Here is a 22,081-nt window from a genome sequence, read left to right as displayed (position 1 = left end):
CGTGCCTTCTTGTCTCGGTCAGACCAATGATGTCGTACTTGATCATTCGCGCTTGTACCATCAGGTCCTCGATGGATGCATCTAATGCTAGCGTACGTGCATTGAAAGTACAGACGATCATTTTTGTCTTCCTTCGTTGTGGCAGCCTAGGTCGGCCTTGAGATTTTGTCGGCCTCTCCTTTCTCATCCTTCTCAGTGCTGCCATGTCGGTGAAGCCTTCAGGGTCAGGTGAATGAGACCAGTTGTAGTTACTGGTTTTGGCATATCGAATACACAGCGGATAGCTTGCCAGGCTCTTCCGTGCGGGCGGAATACTCTCGGAATATCTGGATTTGAACAATAATAAATTGTTTTTAATTTCTTTCTTGGGAAGAAAGGCTGCATTCTCTACACCAAATATCCCATGAGAGGAAAACCCATAAGACCCTACTAGATACATCTTGGACAGGGAAAAGGCATATGTGTATTAGTATAAAATTATGAGCAATTTGGCAAAAAAACAAAACAAAAAGCCCTTATGGGGCCTAGACAATAGTATAGCAGGTGGGGCTCTTGCCTTGCATGCAGCCAACCCAGATTCAATCCCTGGTACCTCATGTGTTTCCCCAAAGCCTATCAAGAATGTTCCCTTAGAGCTAGGATTGAGTTTCTAGCACTGCTGGGTGTGTCCCCCCCACCCCTTGCAGAAAAAAAAAATGGAAAAGAAAAGAAAGAAAAATTCTGAGTAATTTGGAACTTCTTCCTTTACATAGAATGTCATGAAGTTAGAAAACCTGTTTTAAATAAGTGTGATTGTTCCTCTGAATCCAAATACTATTTTTTCTCCATTTTTTTTAGCTTATGTCTAATGAGACATATTTTTTTAAATGTAGGAGTACTGCGTGTGATTGTTCCTCTGTGTCCAAATACTATTCTTTCTCTAGTTTCTTGCAGCGTATGTCCATTCAGGTATATTTTTTTAATGTAGGAGTAGCACTGTCTGTAGCACTGCCCTCCCGTTGTTCATCGATTTTTGCTTGAGCAAGTACCAGTACATCTCCATTGTGAGACTTGTTGTTACTGTTTTTGGCATATCAATATGCCATGGTAGCTTACCAGGTTCTGCCATGCGGGTGGAATACTCTTGGTAGCTTTCCGGGATCTCTGAGAGGGACGGAGGAATCAAACCTGGGTCGACTGCATGCAAGGCCAACACTCTACCCACTGTGCTATCGCTCCAGCCCAATAAATAGGAGTACTGCTATTCAGCCATTGTTTTGTTCAGCCATTTTAATCAACCATTGATTAAACTGAATTGCGCATGAACTCCACATTACTTTTTTTATTCAGAATGTTAATTTTATTTTATTATTATTATTATTTTACTCACCATGAGATACAGTTATAAAGCTCTCCTGTTTGAATTTCAGTCATACTGTGATGGATCACCCAACCCTCCACCAGTGCACATCTTCCACCACTAAGGTCCCCAATATCCCTCCCATCCCACTCCTCCCCCTGCCTCTATAGCAGATAATCTCCCCCATACTGTCTTTTGTATTGCTTGTTATGAATAGCATAAGATGTCGTACAGCCACAAGAGCAGCCGTGTGCTCCTGGAATTCTAAAATTTTAGATTTAATTAGAGTCTGGTGGGGGTCACACCCACCAACTGGCCCCCTGGCGCCGTGTAATCCCATCAGCGGCCAAGACTCAGAGACTATAAAAACCAGCTCCTGGAACCGCGCGGCCACATTTGTGGCTGCGCGACATCTTATTATGACATCTCATTCCTACTTTGACAAACTGGCAGGCTACCGAATGTAGCCTGCCCACACGGCAGAGTCTGGCAAACTCCCCGTGGCGTACCCAATATGCCAAATACCAGTAACAATGATGGGTCTCATTCTCCTAAAGAGCCTTGAATATAATCTCAGGGCTAGGATGAAGGAGACGTTACTGGGGCCTGCTCGAGGCAATCGACGAATAACAGGATAATCTGTGATCTGTGATCAGAGTCTGGAGAAACCTCTGCAGCGAGCTACTCAGTTGGGAGATTCTTTTGTGTGTCTCTGGATCATGGCCATTAAGGAGTTTAAGTTTGTGGGCATGACCTCTAAGGTCCCATGGGGAAAGGGGGGGATGAGAAAGACCAGCACATCCCCTATCATACCCAGCAGTTCTTATGTTCACTCCCAGCTCTGTGTGCTTCCAGCTTGCTTCTGGCCATACTTGGGGACCATTTGATGCCATTTGATGCCAGAGATTTAATCCATGCTTTTCACATGTAAAGCATGGTTTCCTCGAGGCCCTGGTCTCCAATGTTTGTTAGAAATGGACAGGTATCTCAATTATTTGGAGTTGAAACAATTGCCACTTGACTGATACATCATGAAAACCATTAAACATTACTCTATTTACTTCCAGGGATGCTTCAAGAGGTATACAAAGATTCAAGATCAATACAAAATATTTTTAATATTTTGTGGCTAAGTATTGTAACAATAACTTCTATAACTCATGTTTATGAGTTTGGGAAATAGTATGAGTTCTTTGGATATTTTTTTCTCTTAATTTTAAGAAAGAAATCTTGGCTTCAGATAAAATAAGACTCTTTGAAGTGGGTTGCTTGGGTCACAGCCAGCAGTTCTCGGGGCTTACTCCTGGCACTGTGCTCAGGGATCACTCCTAGTAGTGCTGGCAGAGGTGGTGGGAGGAACCATATGTGGTGCCAGAATCAAACTGAAGTTGCTGCGTGGAAGGGTACTTTACCCAGCACTTCAGAGTGTTTGTAGTGCAATTGAAATATTTTAAGAAAATCATTTTCTTTAGACATTGTCTTCTTACCTGTTTCCTCCCTCACCTACTGGCTACCATGGAAACAGCTCCCAGCTGTCTTAGAGCACCTGCCTGCAGGCACTGTGGGTTCCCCTGCAGTGGAACCACATCTGGTGCAGCAAAACATTTGTGCTGAGTCAGCCTTACTCATGAGCTCTCTCTGAAATTCTGAATCAACAAATACAACGACACGCCATGCATTGCATTTTCAAAAGAGTTCAGGATTATTCTCCCCCCTCCCCCCCCAGTACACTAATGTCATTTTCCTTCTTTTCCTTTGGAAATTCTAATTTTCCTCTTAATACCTACTAAGTAGAAACAAATGAAATTAACAGGAAATGTCTGAGATTTGAAGGAGAGCGAGGCAGTCTGGGAGGTGGGGAGAGATAGAGAGAGAAAGATGAAGATTGAGGTTCTAAAGTTGTCTAATGGGTAGTCAAAATGAGGGTCTCATTGAATCCAAGGAGTGCTTGTTGAGCCTGAGAGTCTCCTGGTATTAGATTAGTCTGGTGAAGGTGATATTTAAAGATTGATTTAAATTTTGGTGTTTGCAATCTTTGTGGGTGATTGTTAGACTTGCAGAAGAGACCGCTTTTATACAGCATGGGATATCTGAATGTAATTAACCCACCTGATTGCCCAGAGGAGTGACTTTAAAAGTTTGGGACAGAGAATTTGGTCCCATTCCAGAACTTTACCTCAAACTCACTGGTTTACATCATAGTTGGTAGGGCCCTGTCAACTATTATTATAGGCTCTTACAGGTGACTTTTAGGAAGTCAACTTGGTGAATGAAAGATTTAAGGAGACGGGGCTTGGAAACCCATTGTTTCAATACTTAAGGGGCCCTCTTATTTAAAATTGTATAATACTAAGGTCTAAGAAATAGCTGTGAAGTGCTGAAAAGAGCATAGTATATTCTCTCTCTCTCTCTTTCTTTCTCACCCCCCAGCCCGTGTGTGTGTGTGTGTGTGTGTGTGTGTCTCGAATTTAAGACATGAAGGACTGAAATGGTTCCTTCGTGTAAGGGGGTAACATGAGAAAATGAGGATTCTAAAAAGAGCTTTTGTAACTCCAAGAGAAACTTAAAGCCATTTGCATTCTTCATAATTTTACCGGAGCGACTTAGCAGAGTTCCGTGGAGAAATAATTGAAGTATGTTCCAGAAGCTTTACATTCCTAGCTATAGACTAGCTTCAGAACCGTAGACAAGACGTTCATTTCTTTGTTTATAGAATGGGGTTCACGGGGAGGAAATGCTGTAAGCAGATAGCTTTACTTGATTTCTGAGTTTGTTTTGCCTGAATTAAAAGTTCCTGATTCCATGATATGATGAAAACATAGCATTTAATGTATCCGAAGAGTTGAATCTGACATCTTTTCAGCCCTTCCTGGTTGGCAGCATAAATGGAAATTTTAGGATAACCCATAAGACCTAAAAAATCTTAATGAAAATTTGACCGGAGATTAAAGCTACAGAGCATTTGACACTTTTACTATCGAATTACTCCTTCTGTTTTAATGATATTACAGGGGGGTGAAATGATCAACTAAAAACCTTTTGGCTCTTCAAGTTTCTCCAGTTTGATAGAGTGGGTTTTAAAGGATAATGTCCACAGAGTCATTTGTTTTTCAAATGGTTCTAATGGAATCTTTTAATACAATACTTTGGAATACAGCTCTAAAGAGGAATCGATTATCCTGCTCCTTTGAAATAAAAGCCTGCGTTGTCTTAGAAAGAAAAAATTGTATCTCATGCTTTGGGATCTGAAGCCACTTCCTTGTGGAGGGCTTTGGGGTGTTGGCAGTACCGTGTGGCAGAGCCTCCAAGAAGCCTGGAGCTGTTGTCCACTTGTGTTCTCAACAGGCAGGTTTTTCCTTAAATTAACCATTAAACATATGCCAACTGCTGTTTCAGATGCAGAAGAGAGCAGAGGAGTGGATTGTTGAGAAACCTAAATGGAGATTTTATTCTGCACTAGGAGACTAGAAGACTGTGATAGCACCATGAAGATTCATAGGCAAGGCCCCATGTGCTGGGGAAAAAGGCAGTTAGGTTGGAGAAGGAACCACTAAGTAAATGATGATTGGAGGAGTCGCCCAGGATGGGAGATGTGTGCTGAAAGTAGACCAAGGACCAAACACAATGACCTCTTAGTATCTGTATTGCAAATCATAATGCCCAAAATTAGAGAGTAAGGAGGATCGTACCTGCCACAGAGGCAGGGAATGGGGTGAGGTGGGGTGGCAGGTGGGACACTGGGAACAATGGTGCTGGAAAATGTGCACTGGTGGAGGGATGGTGCTCAAGCATTGTTTGACTGAAACCTAATCGTGGTAATTTGTAACTGTATCTCGCAGTGACCCATATAAAACCTCTTAAAAAAAAAAATTCACAGGCAAAACTAGGGGTGGGGGGGTATCCTTATATCAGATATCAGCTGTTTGACCTCTAGCAAATTCTTTTAATATCTTGGTTTTATTTCCCACATCTAGAATGGAAAGGTGATCATTCTAAACCTGAGGAGTAGTTTTTAGCATGAGAGAAAAATTGTTTTTTCACTTTCATTTTTTTCATTGACATTGTTTTGCAATACTGCCAATTTCCAGGGGCTTAGCTCTGCTTTCTTTGTGTCTGTAATTCTTGCCTCTCTCTCCACCAAATTCCCCATGCCACCCAATCCCAGGAGACCCCACTGTTCATTCCCCCAACTGTTTTTTCCCCCTGGGAACATGCATAGATTTTCTCCAGTCTAGGGGTTAGTTTTGTTGTTTTTTTGCAATTTGCTTGCTTTAGTAATCCAGATTCCATTCCAGTACTATCTCTTCAGTCTAATGACATGCCATTTTAAAGTTTCAATTCCATTTTGTAACCTAAGATCTACAAGTTGTAGAGATTCTTCTAGGAGCCAGGGAATCGCATTGTAAGCACCCAGGTCAGGATTTCAAATGAATTGTGACCCTTGATCTTCTTATTCTGCTGCAAGAATGTATTCTCAGCCTGAATAAGGTACATGGAGGGAAATGTCAGCAGAACCCTCCATGACATTGAAGCTAAAGGCATCTAAAGATGCCTTTAAAAAGGCGAAACAAACACCACTGACCAAGCAAATGGGAGCAAAGATAAATAAGTGGGACTACATTAAACTAAGAAACTTCTGCACCTCACAAGAAACAGCAACTAAAGAGATACAGACAGCCCACGAAATGGGAAAACTTATTTACCCAAAACCTATCAGATAAGGGTTAATTAATATCCAAGATAAATAAGGCACTGGTAGAACTTGACAAGACAAAAACATCCAACCCCATCAAAAAATGGAGAGAATAAATGAACAGAAACTTCCTCAAAAGAAGAAATACAAGTGGCTGAAAGACAAAAGAAAAAATGTTCTCCTCACTAATCATCAGGGAGATGCAAATCAAAACAACAACGGGATATCATCCGACACCACAGAGACTGGCACACATCAAAAAAAGCAAGCAAGAACAGGAAGGTGCCTGCCCCAGAGGCAGGGCGTGGGTTGGAGTGGGGGTGGCGGGAGGGATACTGGGAACATTGGTGGTGGAAAATGCGCACTGGTGGAGGGATGGGTGTTCTATCATTTTATGACTGAAACTCAATCATGAAAGCTTTGTAACTGTATCTCATGGTCATTTAGTAAAAATAAATAAGAAGAAGAAAAGAACAAGAACAACCAGTGCTGGTGCAGATGCAGGGAGAAAGGGACTCTCATTTATTGTTGATGGGAATGCCAACTGGTCCAGCCTTTTTGGAAAACAATATGGCATTCCTCAAAAGAGTAGAAATTGAACTTCCATATGACCCAGCAATACCACTTCTGGGAATATATCCCGGGGTGGCAAACAGACAGCAGAAATGCCACTTGCACTTCATTGCAGCACTGTTCACAATAGCCAGAATCTGGAAATAATCCAAGTGCCCGAGAATGACAGGGTAAGGAAACTGTGGTACATCTATACAATGGAATATTATGCAGCTATTTGGAAAAATGAAGTCATGACATTTTCTTATAAATGGAATATCATGCTGAGTGAAATGAGTCAGATGGAGAGGGGGAGAGAGAGAGATGTAATGATTACACCCATTTGTGGGATATTTTTAAAAAATAGTATGATACTAATACCCCAAAAGAGTAGAAAGAAGGGTCAGAGGATTGGTCCATGGTTGGAAGGCTGCCTCAAGTACTAGGGGAGAGGGCAGTTGGTAGAGAGAAGGGACCATCATGACAATGATGGTTGGAAATGATTGCTCTGGAGGGAGATACATGCTGAAAGTGAGTAAAGAACCAAACATGAAAGAGAGTTGTAGATAATCTGGGCGCCTGGAGAGTTGAGATGCCTCTCAGTATCTGTGTTTCAAACCATAATGCCCAAAAGTAGAGAGAGAGAGAAGAAAAGTTCTTGCCATAGAGGCACGCTTTGGGGTAGGGTGGGAGGTGGTGGGAGGGATACTGGAGACATTGGTGGTGGGAAATGTACACTGGTGGAGGGATGGGTGTTAGAACATTGTATGACTGAAACCCGATCATGACTCAATAAAAAATCAAAACAAACAAAAAACAATGCACTCCCAGAGTATTCAAAGCCAACTTCATCTCAGTTCCTGACTTGTTAGGTTGGAGTCAGATTTTACCAAAGAAAAGATTCCACTCATCATTCATTGGTGTTTATAGTTTTTCGTTTGTTTGTTTGGTTTTAATTTTTTATTGAATCACCATGAGATATGCAGTTATAAAGCTGTTCATAATTGGTTTCAGTCGTACAGTGTTCTCAAAGGGTGAATATGTAGTTGACAGTCTAGGAGGTTGTTTTTTCCCTCTGAAGATTGAGTAGATCAAGCCGGTGCTGAACCCCCTTTATATTGATGTTTTATTTTATAGATGAATAAACAAATGTCAAGCCGCCTTTCTGTTTGTGCTTCTGGAATTGGTGCTTTACCTCTGAGCTATATCAGTGGCCCTGAGCCTCTTTTTATATTAATATTTATTAATATTCTTCTTTCTCAGCATCATTCTTTTCATCTGCAGGGGTAGGGGGGTTCCTGAAATACAATCACTACAACTTGTTGCCATTGTGGGTCTATTGAGGGTCTCTGTTTTGTGTGTGTTTGTGTGTGTGTGTGTGTGTGTGTACACGCCTCCCTTTTACTGCTATTATTTTGTACGTAGTAAAATTAACTGTCCTAATGTATTCAGTATTTGTGTACTTTGTGTACCTTCTTCCAAAATATGTGCTCTGTATTTTTATGCAATAAACTTAATGTTCCTAGTGATGTTGCCTGAAAGGTAACACCATGCTATTGCTAATTAGCATGCACCCATGCTGATCTCCCAGTCCTTTCAGTGCTATTTCTAAAACTCTCATGTTGCTGCTTCCTGTAAGTCCTGACTGCTGATTGTAGACTGTGATGTCTGTTCCCCACGGTTTATCTAGTTTCTCCCCCAACGATGGGCACCCAGATTATCTCCAACTCTCTGCTATCTCACATTGTACCAAACATCTACGCATCATCCCCATGAGACCTACAGAGAAATTTGTTAAGATCCTATGTGCCCAGGAGTGGAGGAGTCTGGTTTGTAGAGCATGTGTGTGCTTAATTTGATTAAGAAGTGCCAGGCTGCTCTCCAGTTGGGCACATCATTTAACACTCCAAGCAAAGGGCCTAGGATTGCATATCCCCATATCTCCAGCACTTCTTCTTCTTTTTTTTAATTGAACCACTGTGAGTTAGAGCATTACAAAATTGTTCATGATTTCATTTTAGTCATATAATATTTCAACACCCACCCCTCTACCAGTGTAATTTTCCAGCACCAATGTCCACAGTTTCCCTCTCACCCCTTCAAGCCGTCCCCCACCCCAGCCTGCCTCTATGACAGTCACCTCTCTCTTCTCTCTCTCTCTTTCCCTCTCGTGTTCTCTCTCTCTCTCTCTCTCTCTCTATATATATATATATATATATATATATATCCCATTTTAGGCATTATGGTTTCTCTAGCACTTCTTAAGACTCAACTTTCGAGCATTTGCCAGTTAATAGTGCAATCCGATCTTATTTAATTTGTATTTTCCTAGTTATCCATAAATCTGGACATTTCTTAATATGCCTGAGAGCTTTTTACATTGTATATCTTTTGAATACTTTCCTGTTGGTGCTGTTACCTTTTTCTGCATGATTTGTAGGTGTTCTCTATATTGATTCCCTGTTGATTTTAAATACTGTGGTTCGCAGGGTGAAAGCAATAGCACAACCATTAGGGGCACTTGCCTCACACATGGCCAACCTGGGTTCAGTCCCTGGCATCCCATATAGTTCCCCAAGCCTCACAAGGAGTGATCTCTGAGCACAGGACCAGGAGTAAGTTCTAGACACAACTGGATGTGACCCTTACCCCCTGCCAAAAAAACCACTAATATTCGCTTTTTCTGCCATATTTTCTATTTGTAAATTTAAGTTTAGAGATGGCCTATTATCTATTTAGTAAGTAGCTTTGGAAAAGTGTTCTAAAGAATCAAATAAAAGTTCCATCTTTTCAAATCTTTTCTCAGTCTATAAACATGGTACTTTAATATTTTCTGCTTGTTTATCACTATGGTTGTTTTCCTTGAAAAACAGCATTGATAGTTAACTGTCCTTGCGTTACCAATGTATACCATTTTTTTCATTAATTATTTCCAGGTTGATTCACTCTTGGAATTACTCCTGGCGGTATGCTTGGGAATCACTCCAAGCAGTGCTTGGGAAACCATTTCCCATATGGATTGAATGGGGGTCGGTTGTATGCAAGGCAAGTGCCTTATCAGCTGTACTATCTCTCCAGTTTTTTTTAATGTAGACAGAAGTCAAAAATATCGATACAATTCTAGAATTGAAGTTTATCAAATAACAAAGCTCTAATATTAAAATTAATAAGTATCAAGAATGAATTTTTAGTGTGAAATGTGTTATATCCGATCACAGGATTGTTAAGTCCTTGTCTAAGAACCAAGCTATTTGTTGTCAGTTAAGTTTTCTGTATTATTATTTTTAGTTGTTGTTGAGTTTAGTTGACTTCTATTTTCCCATCTAATGTGGTGTGCTCCTACTGAAATTTCAGTATTAAGGAATGAGGAGGTGGTCCAGAGACATCAGGATCTATGGTCTGAGCCAGTAGGTTGACATAGTGGTGGATATGGAGGTGGGTGTGGCTGCCGGGAATATTGAAAATAGAGGGTTGTGAAGAGGCTGCCCAGCCTGACTCCAAGAAGATTCCAGGGTTCTCAACTTGGGCACCAGAGTACCTGATGGAATCTCTGTAGAGAAAATGAGTGAAGTGATGGGGTTGAGCCCTCGGCATGGTGCAGCTGTGTGTGGGGGGGTGCAGTGGCCTGGGCTTCAGCAAGTCAGATACTTGGCAGAACAACCTCCCAAGGGTGACCAGAGTTTTCAGCTGCAGAGACTTGTGCTTCCTTGAGTTTTGACTGCTTGGTCCATCTCCGCGGAGATTTAGTCTGAGTTGGTAGAGCAGGGTCAGTGGGTGAGTCGATATGGAAGCATCTGTGCCTCTCCAGTTTTATTCTTAGGTTGAATCACACAAAATCATCATTCCTACATCAGAGAATGATAAAATGTTGCCTATTTCAGAAGTCAAATTAAATGGTTTTAATATCCTCATGAATTAAGTTAGCTTTAAAAAATCTTATATGCTGTGATCATAAGCTAAATAAGCCTATACTTTTCTTTTTGGCAGGGGCGGGGATTCTGGGCACCACACCTGGTGATATTCAGGGGTTTTGCCCGACACTACGCTAAGGAATCACTCCTGACAGTGCTCAGGGGACCATACGTGATACAGGGAATTGAACCCAGATTAGCTACGTACAAGGAAAGCACCTTACCTGCTTTATTATCTCTCTGGCCGTAAGGCTATATTTTTCTTAAATTTTTTTATTTTTTAATTCAGAACTATTCCAGCCTCAAGAAATAAGGTAGAGGGGCCAGAGTGATAGAACAGCAGGTAGGACATTTGCCTTGCATGCGACTAAACCTGGGTTCCATCCCCGGCACTCCATATGGTCCCTAGAGCACTTCGAGAAGTGACTCCTAAGTTCCGAACCAAGAATAACCTCTGAGCACCACTGAGGATGACAAAATAATAATAATAATAATAATAATAATAATAATAATAATAATGTAGAGTCCCTTTTTTCCATTTTTCATGTTTTGAAGGAACTTACTTAAGATAAAATATTACAATTTGAAATTCGATGGAATTCAAATGCAAAAATATCTAGAACAAGATTTCAGAAGGTTGGCAGATCTAGCCTTACGGGTAGCTCTGTGCTTGGGGATCACTCCTGACAGTGCTTAAGGGACCGTATGGACTTCTGGGGATCAAACCCAGTTGGCTGTGTGCTTTACCCACTGTACTGTCTCTCCAGTTCTGACAAAGATTCATTTTTAAGGGAATATGTTTTTATTATTATTTCCGTTTCTTTAACAATGAGTCCATTTTTCTTGTGCTAAACATGGCATTTTAAATTTCCTCAGAAATTAAAGATTAAAAATGAATCTGTCATCTAAATTTAAATGAAAAGACTGGAGAGATAATAAGGCAGGTAGGGGCTTTGCCTTGTACACAGCCGATCTGGGATCCATCCCTAGCACCACCTACGGCCCCTTGAGCCTCACCAGCAGTAATACGCCCTGAGTGACAGCAGGTGTGGCCAAAAATAATGGATCACCTTTCAGCTCGTCTTGATAGACCATAATTTTAAAACCAGTTTTCAATTCTTTTCTCTTTCTAGTTGTGTATTTGTACCATTCTATTTTTCCTTGATTAGTTTTTGTAGTCTTTCTTAGTGTTTTTAGATAATTTTGTTTTAATTTCATTTATTTTAAATTGTAGTGGTGTGTGTGTGTGTATGTGTGTGTGTGTGTGTGTGTGTGTGTGTGTTTTCTTGTTTGGTGGCAATAGTTCTCTTTTCATGAACTGATGCCTCTATCTCTGCTATTTTCTCTACTTGTTTCTTTACAATTTTTTAGGCAGTTTTTTCCCCGCACATTCTTGGGTATAAAGTTTAGAAAATTTTTTTAACTTTTTTTCTGAAAAATAATTCCAGATTCTAAATTCTTCTTTTTCTATGTCTACATAAAAGTCTAGACAAAATTTAGGACAACAACTAATTATGAATACTGTTTCTTTACTTTTATCTTTTTCTTTCAAATTGATTTATTACTAAATACAAGTGTTCTTGCCCCTAGTTTTATTGTTCTGGGTTGAAAGACACAGCCTGCAGGATAATTCTTGAGAGTTACAGAAGTTTCTTTTATAGCCCATTATTGCCTTATGATTCCCCAAAAATTTGTGTTTTCTGCCAGATGGAGACTGAAGACTCCGAAGGCCTGAAGGCTCATTCTTGAATTAAGAATTCGTATCTAAGTCTTTGAGTTAATCTTGTTGTTCCAGTCCAGAATCTTCTTGAAACAAATTGTTTTCCACTGCAATGGCTGGGCCTGGAGAGATAGGACAGCCGGTAGGGCATTTGCCTTGCACAGAGCTGACCCGGGTTTGTTTCACGGCATCCCACATGGTCCCTGAGCATCTCCTGGGTAATTTCTGAGCTCAGAGCCAAGAGTAATCCCTGAGATGGCAAGTGTGGTCTAAAAACAACAACAACAAAAATCTACTGTAGTGACTTCTGAGAGGGGAAACTTGCCGTTTTTATTTCATTCTGCCTTCTTAATATAGTATACAGACTCCCCCCGCTACCCTGTAAGTCCCATAAATAGAGGGAAGTGTAACTGTGGAACCTGGGAGATGAGATCTCTTACATGAGGTATTCCCAGGCCCCATGGGGACACAGAACCTCTGCAGTGCTCCCAAATTGGGATGTTATTTCTGTAAACTGTACACTACCTTGTAACGTTTTGCTCTGATTTCTTGTCACCCACTTGGGGCCCCAAAGATTTTCATTTTGCTGCCAGATTGCCTCACACTCTCTCCTCTTCTCCCTTCTTGCATTCTTTTTCCTGTAACCAATTTCTGCACATTATCAAAACTCTGCTCAAATTCTGCTTTTACTGAGAAATCTCTTCTAGCTGCCCTGTTTGCTCTGGGGACTCTGGAAAGCAGGGTAGGCTAGCACATTTAATTTACTGTTATTTACCGATCTACATCACTATAAACACAGTGTTGAATTGCTTGTACTGTGGCAACTAGCACATCTATTTCAATCATTGCAGTTATTTAATGTTTGTTGTGTTAATGTTCACCTTTCCTATTATGTAGCACAAGCATCTTGATGTTCATGATAAATTGTAAGCCTTTTTCTCATTATATCAATATTATATACTTATAGAGATGGTGAGAGTCGGACAAAAATTTCACATACCTTTGGGTCAAAGCAATTAAATTTTCAGTGAAAAAAATATAATAAAGTACCCTCACAGTGCCTTGGTTGTTGACCAATAAAAAATGACTGTGTTTTTATTTTGTGGTTTATATTACTTAAGGATTTTTCGTATATGAGGATAGTTTTATATATTGCAAGTTCTTTATTTCACTAACTCTACTCTTTTTCAGTAAAGTTTCTTTACTCTACAAAGGGCTGGAGCAATAGCACGGTGGGTAGGACATTTGCTTTGCATGTGGCTGACCCGGGTTCGATTCCTCTGCCCCTCTCGGAGAGTCCTGCAAGCTATCGAGAGTATCTCGCCTGCACGGCAAAGCCTGGCAAGCTATCCGTGACGTATTCGATATGCCAAAAACAGTAACAAGTCTCACAATTTGTTGTGAGATGTTACTGGTGCCTGCTAGAGCAAATCGATGAACAACGGGATGACAGTGCTACAGTGCTACCATTCAGAGTCCTTATAAAGCAGATCGACTTGTTTTGTTTTTTTTAAAGTAAGCAGTCATGTATTGCTTATTCTTTTAATATACAAGTATACATAAAGCAATTTTTACAAGTATGCAATTATGTACTCTCTTATTAGATAGTGTTTGATAAGTCTGGTAAAGTGATATACAGGATTAAGCTCTCTCCCCACTGTGTCCCACCCCCCACCTCCCATGGCCTAAAGAATCATTCTTTGAATTAAGCTTTCCATTTGCAAGGTCCCCTCTCAGCACAACGAACATAAACTAAGCATTAGATGGAGTATAAAGAGATGTAAATAGTCAGGATCTGCTGATTCGTTTTCAGCTGATGAGATGACTATATGAGCCCACAGTAGTCTGCACTGAAATGTGAGCATGGTAGCACACCAGAGCTGAGCTGGTAGCATGTGGACTGCTGGTACATGCTTAAAGCTTCACCAAGGGCTAGAGCTACAGTACAGTGGGTAGGTATGTTGCCTTGCATGCAGCCAACCCGGGTTTAATTCCCAGCATCCCATATGGTCCCATATGGTCCCCTGAGCACCACCAGGAATAATTCCTTAGTGCAAAGCAAAGCCAGGAGTGACCCTTGCGCATCACCGGTGTGACCCAAAAAGCCAAATAAATAAATAAATGAATAAGTAGCACTGTCCTCCCATTGTTCATCAATTTGTTCAAGCGGGCACCAGTAATGTCTCTATTGTGAGACTTGTTGTTACTGTTTTTGGCATATCAAATACGCCACAGGGAGTTTGCCAGGCTCTGCTGTGCAGGCTGGATATTCTCGGTAGCTTGCCGGACTCTCTGAGAGGGACGGAGGTATTGAACCCAGGTCGGCCACATGCAAGGCAAATGCCATACCTGCTGTGCTATGGAATAAATAAATTAATTAATTTAATTTAATTAAATAAAAAGCTTCATCACTCCCAATACTGACCTGCTGTGTGACCACCCAGGCACTAAATCCACACAAATGAAGCATAGTCAGCCAAATCAGCAGCAATAAGTTGAGACAGGAGATGGAATAAAAGAATGATAGCAGAAGGCTTTATTCTTCTTGAAGATGAATTTTGTCTCATTTTCTCAACATCCCAGATGAAGAAGTGAAATCCCATAAGAGAAAATGTTTGGATATTTAGTATGTGACAGATTTGTAGACTTAATGCAGCTCTGACCATTAGGCCAATGTTCTTAATTGTCCTTGTTTTCCCCTCACCCAATATTCCTTGTGTCTTTTTCCAGAAGTATAATAAATGAGAATTCATTGCTGATTCTGTTCCTCTCTGGGCTGAAGTCTAGAATACTTGAAGAATCCCATCTGCTTGATTCAGAGTGCTAGCTCCAGGATCAAACTTCGCTTGGCATACATTGGCACCCAGAAAATAGTCTTTGGTCCCCATCCTGATCTCCTCCCCTCACTTTGTTTTGCCTTTTGGAGTGGGACAGGGAAACCAGATCTCCTATCGCATGTTAGTTAAGAACATAATATAGGGAAAGTATTTCCACCTCTTAAATGATGAAAACTGGATTTTTTAAAAAAAAATTTAATTTTTAAAATTTTAAATTTTTTAAAAATTTTTTAAAAAAATAACAACTGTAACCTTTACATAAGACTACAAAAACCCTCAAATACTTCATTCTCAGAAGCATGAATGGGAAAATACAGCAAGGATGGGAAAATGCTGTCATCTCTATGATATCTATTCAACGGCTCTATTTATATATTTTGTTTGCCTTTTTCTTTTTTAATAGAAAAAATCAGGCAGAGATATGCAGACCTGCCGGGAGAATTGCACATCATTGAACTTGAAAAGGATAAGAATGGACTTGGACTCAGTCTTGCTGGCAATAAGGACAGGTCACGCATGAGTATCTTTGTGGTAGGAATTAACCCGGAAGGACCTGCTGCCATGGATGGACGGATGAGGATTGGAGACGAACTGTTAGAGGTGAGGGGCTCTATGTTTTTCATTCTCTTTTAGTAGAGTGAGGGGGTGAAGAGAAAAGTATACAGAAAAACAAGGTGACAGTGTAGGGGGTGGCTGGGAGGGGGATGTTGACAAACTGTATTTCCTTCAACTATTTAAAATGATTTTCAAAACTACCGTTGCTTATAAACGTTATTTGCTGCTTGAGTGGAAACCAATCTCTCAAGTTAATTTAGGAACTCAAATCACATGAAAACGCAGTAAGAGAATAGGGCCGACTTTTCGTATCAACTCAGAAATGTTGAAAAGTAATTTGATTGTTTTCAACCTTATGTTGTGAGTCTATATCAAAGTTCTCTTTGGAATGTGAACTAGTCATTAGATATGATATTTGTTTTTCTTGCATTAGCGTTCAGTTGGAGGGGAAGTATTAAAGCCAAGAAAAACTTGTGAACTGGTCGTCAGGAAACGGTTAATGTCTATGACCTTGGTGATTTAGGTTAAGGCTACACTGGTTCCTTATTTAAGAACAAGATAAAGATAAGAGAACCCGAGAAGAAGACTGGTCCTCTGCAAATTGCTCTCCGGACCATCTCAGTAGTCATCTGAAAGGTTATTCTCATTTCCCTAAGCTGAAAGTCAGGATTTCTGTTTCAAGTTTGTCAGAGCTTGATATCGATTTGCTTGTTCAACCATTCACTGAGTTGTCTGTTTTGACTGGGCTCAGAAGAAGAAATAACTATATCCCGTGCCTTCATTCAGAGCACTCACAGCCTGGAGGAGGAAAACAAAGACGAGAGGCCAATTGCAATGCAAAATGAAACAGAGCGGGTGCTAACAGAGGCCCCATCCACCCTCCACAGCCCCTTTCACTGCTGAGCTAGCCAAGTGCACGCTCATTCTGGGATTCAGTATCAGCCCGTGTCTGACTTCTCAGCTCTTTTTTATTTACCCAGGGTGCTCCCAGGACTCCTGGATAAGATCCTCTAACACTCGGGCTCTCTGGGCAGCTGACTCACAGAAGCACTGCATATCAGTGCTTTAAACAAGCCTCTGCCCATCCGAGAAGCAATGTCCTTTGTCACCCTGGAGTGGCTTCCCTTGTCCTTCTGTTATCTCACATCCTGACAAAGACCCACTTGGGCTCATAATATTAGTGTGCCCATTGCAGAAATAGAATCAAAGGTGTGGCCGTGTGTGTTCCTCGCTTTGGGTTCATTTTCTCTGGCTGCTGCTTGGAGACGTATTCAAAGATGAGAGAAATGATGGTGGCACCGAGGAGGTGGTTCAAAGCTGAGTGCATGATTTGTATGTGGGGGGACTTGAGCTCCACCCTAGCACCTCATGGTCTCCGAAAAACTCTTGAACTGATCTTCAAGAACCACATCTGGTGTCGCTTCTGAACTCAGCAGGATATGACCTCCCTCTCCCCCACCCCACGCCCCCCGAAAAAGGAAAAGAAAGGAAAAAAGTGATAGTGGTGGTAATAATGAGGAAAATAGGATTAATTTGCTGTAGTCATTTCTAACACTGGAACTATGTGCTACCAATTTGTACATATATTTGTATTCAATATTCACAAGACTCTATATTCTTGAGTGCTGTTATTATCTGCATTATTTAGCCATCATAATTACATAAATACCTTACTTAATACTGTGAAACTGGGACTGGAGTGATAGCATAGCGGGCAGGGTGTTTGCCTTGCACTCGGCCAACCCTGTTTCAATTCCCAGCATCCCATGTGGTCTCCTGAGTACCGTCAGGAGTAATTCCTGAGTGCATGAGCCAGGAGTAAACCCTGTGCATCGCCGGATGTGACCCAAAAAGTAACCCCCCCCCAAAAAAAACAAACAAACTATAAAACTAAGTGGCTTAACTTGGGCTAAAACCCAGGCCTTACAGACTTCCAGATCTAAGCTCTAGCCACTGAGACAAACTGGACTCCCCTTGGTACATCTTCATCCAAACTCCTTTCACTTAGATCCATGCGAATTCTGACTTATAGTGATCTAGGGAACCATGTATATTAAGTCATTCTGGCATGCTCTGTGTACCTAGACACTGATTTCCTGTCTTACATGGTATATGGAAATATTCCAAAGGCTGTCATTTGGAACATCAAAATTCTAGTTCTATTCACTTGACCTTATTAAGCCTCAAGATAGAATGTCCTTTGAGGTTCCGAGAAACAGGAGCATTGGTATTTTATTTCTCTGTCTAGCATTTTATTAGATATAGGTAACAAATGAGCAATAGCAGCAGAGAAAATGGGAGGTTTTTACAGACCCAATACAAAATGGAACGTCAAGCAGGACAATGACTGCTGGCCGGAAGACACGCTTGGATTTATACTTCTCCTTTCAGTTATTGGCTGCATCTCAAGAGGCGCCCAGCATTGTGCCTGGCAACTGTAGTTGACCATTCACTAAATCCCACTTCCTTCCTGACAAACTTCTCATCTCTGTTTCCTAGACTGGAGATTGGAAGGGCTCTCCTGGGTGAAAAAGCAATACGCACGTCTTTCCTCATTGCACTGTGCTGTTCCTTCCTTGGACTCTCTCTCTGAATTTAGCCCTTCTGTTGGCCGTGCAGCTGTTCTGTCTTCATTCAAGCAAGAAAAGAGCTAGAGGGCAACCCTCCTCTACTCCCCCCTGGTTTTACCTTTCCGAAAATAAAGGCAGGGAGTGGAGAATAGCATATGCGTTGCATACAAGAGCCCAGGTCGAATCCCCATTACCGCATGATCTCCCGACCACTGTTGGGGGTGACCTCCGAGTACTACCTGGAGCAACCCGTGAGCAGCATACTAGGAGATTGTCCAAGCACTGCCAGATATGGCCCCCAAACCCCAAAATAAATATACATAGAGAATGCGTAAGTGGGCTTGGGATACGCCCAGTGGTAAGGCACATGCCTTGCATGTCTGAGACCCTGGGTTCAGTCCCCAACACCAAAAATAAATAAATAAGTAAATAAATAAAGCATAAAAACAATAAACATAGATGTGATGGGGTGCAAATCATGACTCCTTGGCAAGTTATTTCTCTTTGCTAAGCCTTAGTGACTCTGTTTCAAAGTGATTTACTCAGGCTTACTCAGTTGGTCTCTACACAAACTGTTCTCTTAGAGGCTCGCTCTGCCTAGGGTCAGTTTCCCGTGGGTCTCAGCGGGCGAGTGAGAATCTCTAGAAAAACCATGTCAAGGTTTGTTACAGTATGTGACACCACCTGACGCGTTAGCACCTTAATAACTACCAGCAGACTTTACTTTGGAAGGAATACTTCCAAGTAGATGCATTTGTCATTTTGGGGGGGCTTGGGAGGCGGCAGACCAGCCAGCACTCAGGGCTAACACCTGGCTCTGTGGTCAGGGCTCACTCCTGGCAGTGCCCAGAGGACCATATGTAGTGCTGGAAGTGGAGCCCAGGTCAGTCACATGCACAGCAAATGCTCTACATGCTGTACTACCACCCCTGTGCCCCTTCTCTTTTCTTTGTATGAGTCCACTTATCTCTGAGAGTGGATTTTGCAGGGTGTCATCTCAGCACCCACATATGTGAGGTTCCAGGGGAAAGGCTTATGCAGGAGTCTTCAACATCTCATTCCCCTTTGCAGAGAACTCTGGAGCCGAATTTGAACCCAGATTTATGAGGGGGACAAATCCCACGTGGGAAACATTTCTGTAGTTTCTTTTTATAGTGAAGAAAATAATTTCATCTCTGGTAAATGGGAAATTTGTATATAGAAGAAAATCACATCTGATGGGTGGGTTGTTTGTTGTTGTTGTTGTTTTTTAGGTCACCAAAATTTTTTGGTTTTTGACCACCAGAAGTGTTCAGTGGTTACTTCTGGCTCTATGTCACAGATCACTCCTGGCAGTGTTCAGGGGACTGTGTGTGGTGTGGAGGACTGAACCAGGGTAAGCGGTGGGGTGCAGGACAAGTGCCTCAAACCTGGGTTATCTCTCAGCCCTTCCAGTGTTTTAACTTGGTGTTATAAACTCAATTCAGTGGTGAGCACCAGAGAGCTAAAAAATGGTCTCATAGAAGCTAGTCTTCCCTCCACCCCTGTCACTTTATTTCAACTCCATGGTTTACAGAGTTGTTCATGATAATTTGTCACAGGCATTCAATATTTCAATATTCAGCACCAATCCACAGCCACCTTTCCTCCACCACTGTCTCCATTTTCCCACCTGCCCTCAACCTGCCCCCTTAGCAGGCCCACAGCAATTTATTTTATATTGCTTATGACCACTCCAATGGCCAATGAAATGATCCAAAAAATGTTTCTGTAGAAGACAACTTGTGAAAATTGCTATATCTTATCATTAAGTCCTACATTAAGTGCTTCCTTTTCTGAAGAAGACATGAAGGAACCGGCAGAGGAACCCAGGTATGCGGGACCCGGGGCTGAGATCTCCAAGGCTGCTCAGATCGGGACTGGGCCTCCTCCACCCAGATCCCCCATCTTCCAGTAGCTAGGCATTACACCCACCAACTGCCCCCGGTGCAGTGTAATCCCATCAAAGGCCAAGACCCAGAGACTATAAAACCAAGCTCCCGGACCTCTTATTGTCCAGTTCTCACTCTCGGAGAACCCAGCAGGCTACTGAGAGTATCCTGCCTGCACAGCAGAGTCTGGAAAGCTCCCCGTGGCATATTCGATATGCCAATACCCAGTAACAATGATGGGTCTCATTCCCCTGACCCTGAGAGAGCCTCCAATGTGCACTTGTGAAAATCTCAGGGCTAGGATGAATGGAGACGACGTTACTGGTGCCTGCTCAAGGAAATCGATGAACAACGGGGTGACAGTGATACAGTGATACAGTGTCTGAGGGTTTACTAAGCTGTTGTTGCAAGTGAAGCCTTCTATGCTAATGTTTTTATTAGTCTAGATGTATTGACCTCTATTTAACATCCCCTCCAATCTGGTATGATTCTACTGGGGTGTCTGTGTTGTAGCGTTTGGAGATGTATCTCCGGAAAATTCAGAATATTTAAATGGTTAGCCCAGCCAGAGACATGGCAGTGGCTTTGGGGCAGGGAGCGGCTGCTGGGCCTTTGTTTGGGTGGGACCTGGCCTGTTCCCAGCCTCCACTCCTAAGATGGCCATGTAGGTCGCAGCTGGGAATGGGTGTCAGAAAGAAATTTGCAGCTAGTTGATCTCTTTTGATACTTATTTATGAGTCTCTGGAACAAGGCCATGGATCCAGGAAGTATTCTTGAAGATTGTGGTGAGTGTCACTGTAGAAGGCATTTCTAGGCAGAGGGCAGCTACCAATCACTGGGTCAGGTTTTACCAACTCCATTTCTTGGAGTAAGCTGAGCAAATTTTGTGTATTTGGTTCAACCACATCCAATGTCTTTATTCAATGGATTGTGCCATGAAAGGTCAAGATAGGTGTGTCTAGATCATTTGCATACCCTTACTATCTGCCAAATTATTTTCTTTTTGGTATTGCTGTCATTGTTATGTTTGTTTGTTTGTTTGGGGCCATATCTGGCAATGCTCAGAGCTCTAAGGCTCTAAGGATCATTCCTGACAGAGTTCAAGAGCTCAGCACCTGACTCACTGTACTATCAATCCAGCCCTGTTGTCATTTTTGTTTCACTCACAGCCTCTTTTTACTTGTACTTAGTTGGATTTTATTGTTATTTATCTGGGGGCCACAGCTGGTTGTGCTCAGGGCTTACTCCTTGGCTCTATGCAGAACCCCTGGCGGTTCTCAGGGGACCATATGTGGTGCTGGGAATCAAACCCAGTAGGTCACATATAAGACCTTAATCCTTGTACTATCTCTTCAGGACCCAAATAAGATGAGACTTATTTCTTGGAGGCATAAATAGAATGTGTTAACCCTGTGTGTCTGTCAGGGGCCATATAGCCTCTTATGCTTCCCAGGATATTCCAAAGGGGCCATAGGTGAAAATTGTATAAATAGTGGGGGGTGTGGTGAAGACACAAGAGTAGATGCCAACCCGGATTTCCTCAAAAACTAGGGTTTCCTTCCTGTGGAGGGGTCGGGGGACACAGGACAGAAATAAAACAAAGTCAGAAGGTGGCCACTGTGGGGAAAAGATCAAGAATGCCTGTTGGAGTGCACCTGGTGACTACTGTGAACCCCAAACTACCCTAACCCATCCCAGGTGGGGAACACCCAATGTGTCCACTGCCTGCTGTGGCCAGAGTGGCAGTGTGTTGGGTGGGTCCGTGGCCCATTTGTTGTCTAAGGAGACCTTTCATCCAGAAGACGATGTGCCTCAGTCTCAGAGTAAAGCTTTATCGTGTCCTGCCGTGCTGGAGCGAGCTTCTGCATTCATTTCCAAGGCATTAGCTTCTCATTACCATGCACACTGAAAGGAGACCCACACCGGAATATTAACTTACCCCAAGCAATTAGGCAGAAAATATGCAGGCCCGGGCATGGTCCTGTCCGAGGACT

General features: G+C 42.0%; 1 protein-coding gene across 2 annotated transcripts in view; it reads left to right on the top strand.

Annotated features, from left to right (window-relative positions):
* Nucleotides 1–22,081, top strand: part of PATJ (PATJ crumbs cell polarity complex component) — a 391,552-nt gene that overhangs the window by 205,036 nt on the left and 164,435 nt on the right. For both annotated transcript variants that reach the window (XM_056122284.1, XM_056122283.1), the window contains exon 28: nt 15,456–15,652. In XM_056122284.1, the coding sequence (XP_055978259.1) occupies nt 15,456–15,652 (197 nt within the window). The remainder of the gene's footprint in view (nt 1–15,455; nt 15,653–22,081) is intronic.

Source organism: Sorex fumeus, unplaced genomic scaffold (assembly GCF_029834395.1).
Source record: "Sorex fumeus unplaced genomic scaffold, SorFum_2.1 ptg000045l, whole genome shotgun sequence".
Classification (NCBI taxonomy): Eukaryota; Metazoa; Chordata; class Mammalia; order Eulipotyphla; family Soricidae; genus Sorex; species Sorex fumeus.
This window is presented reverse-complemented; position numbering and strand designations above follow the sequence as displayed.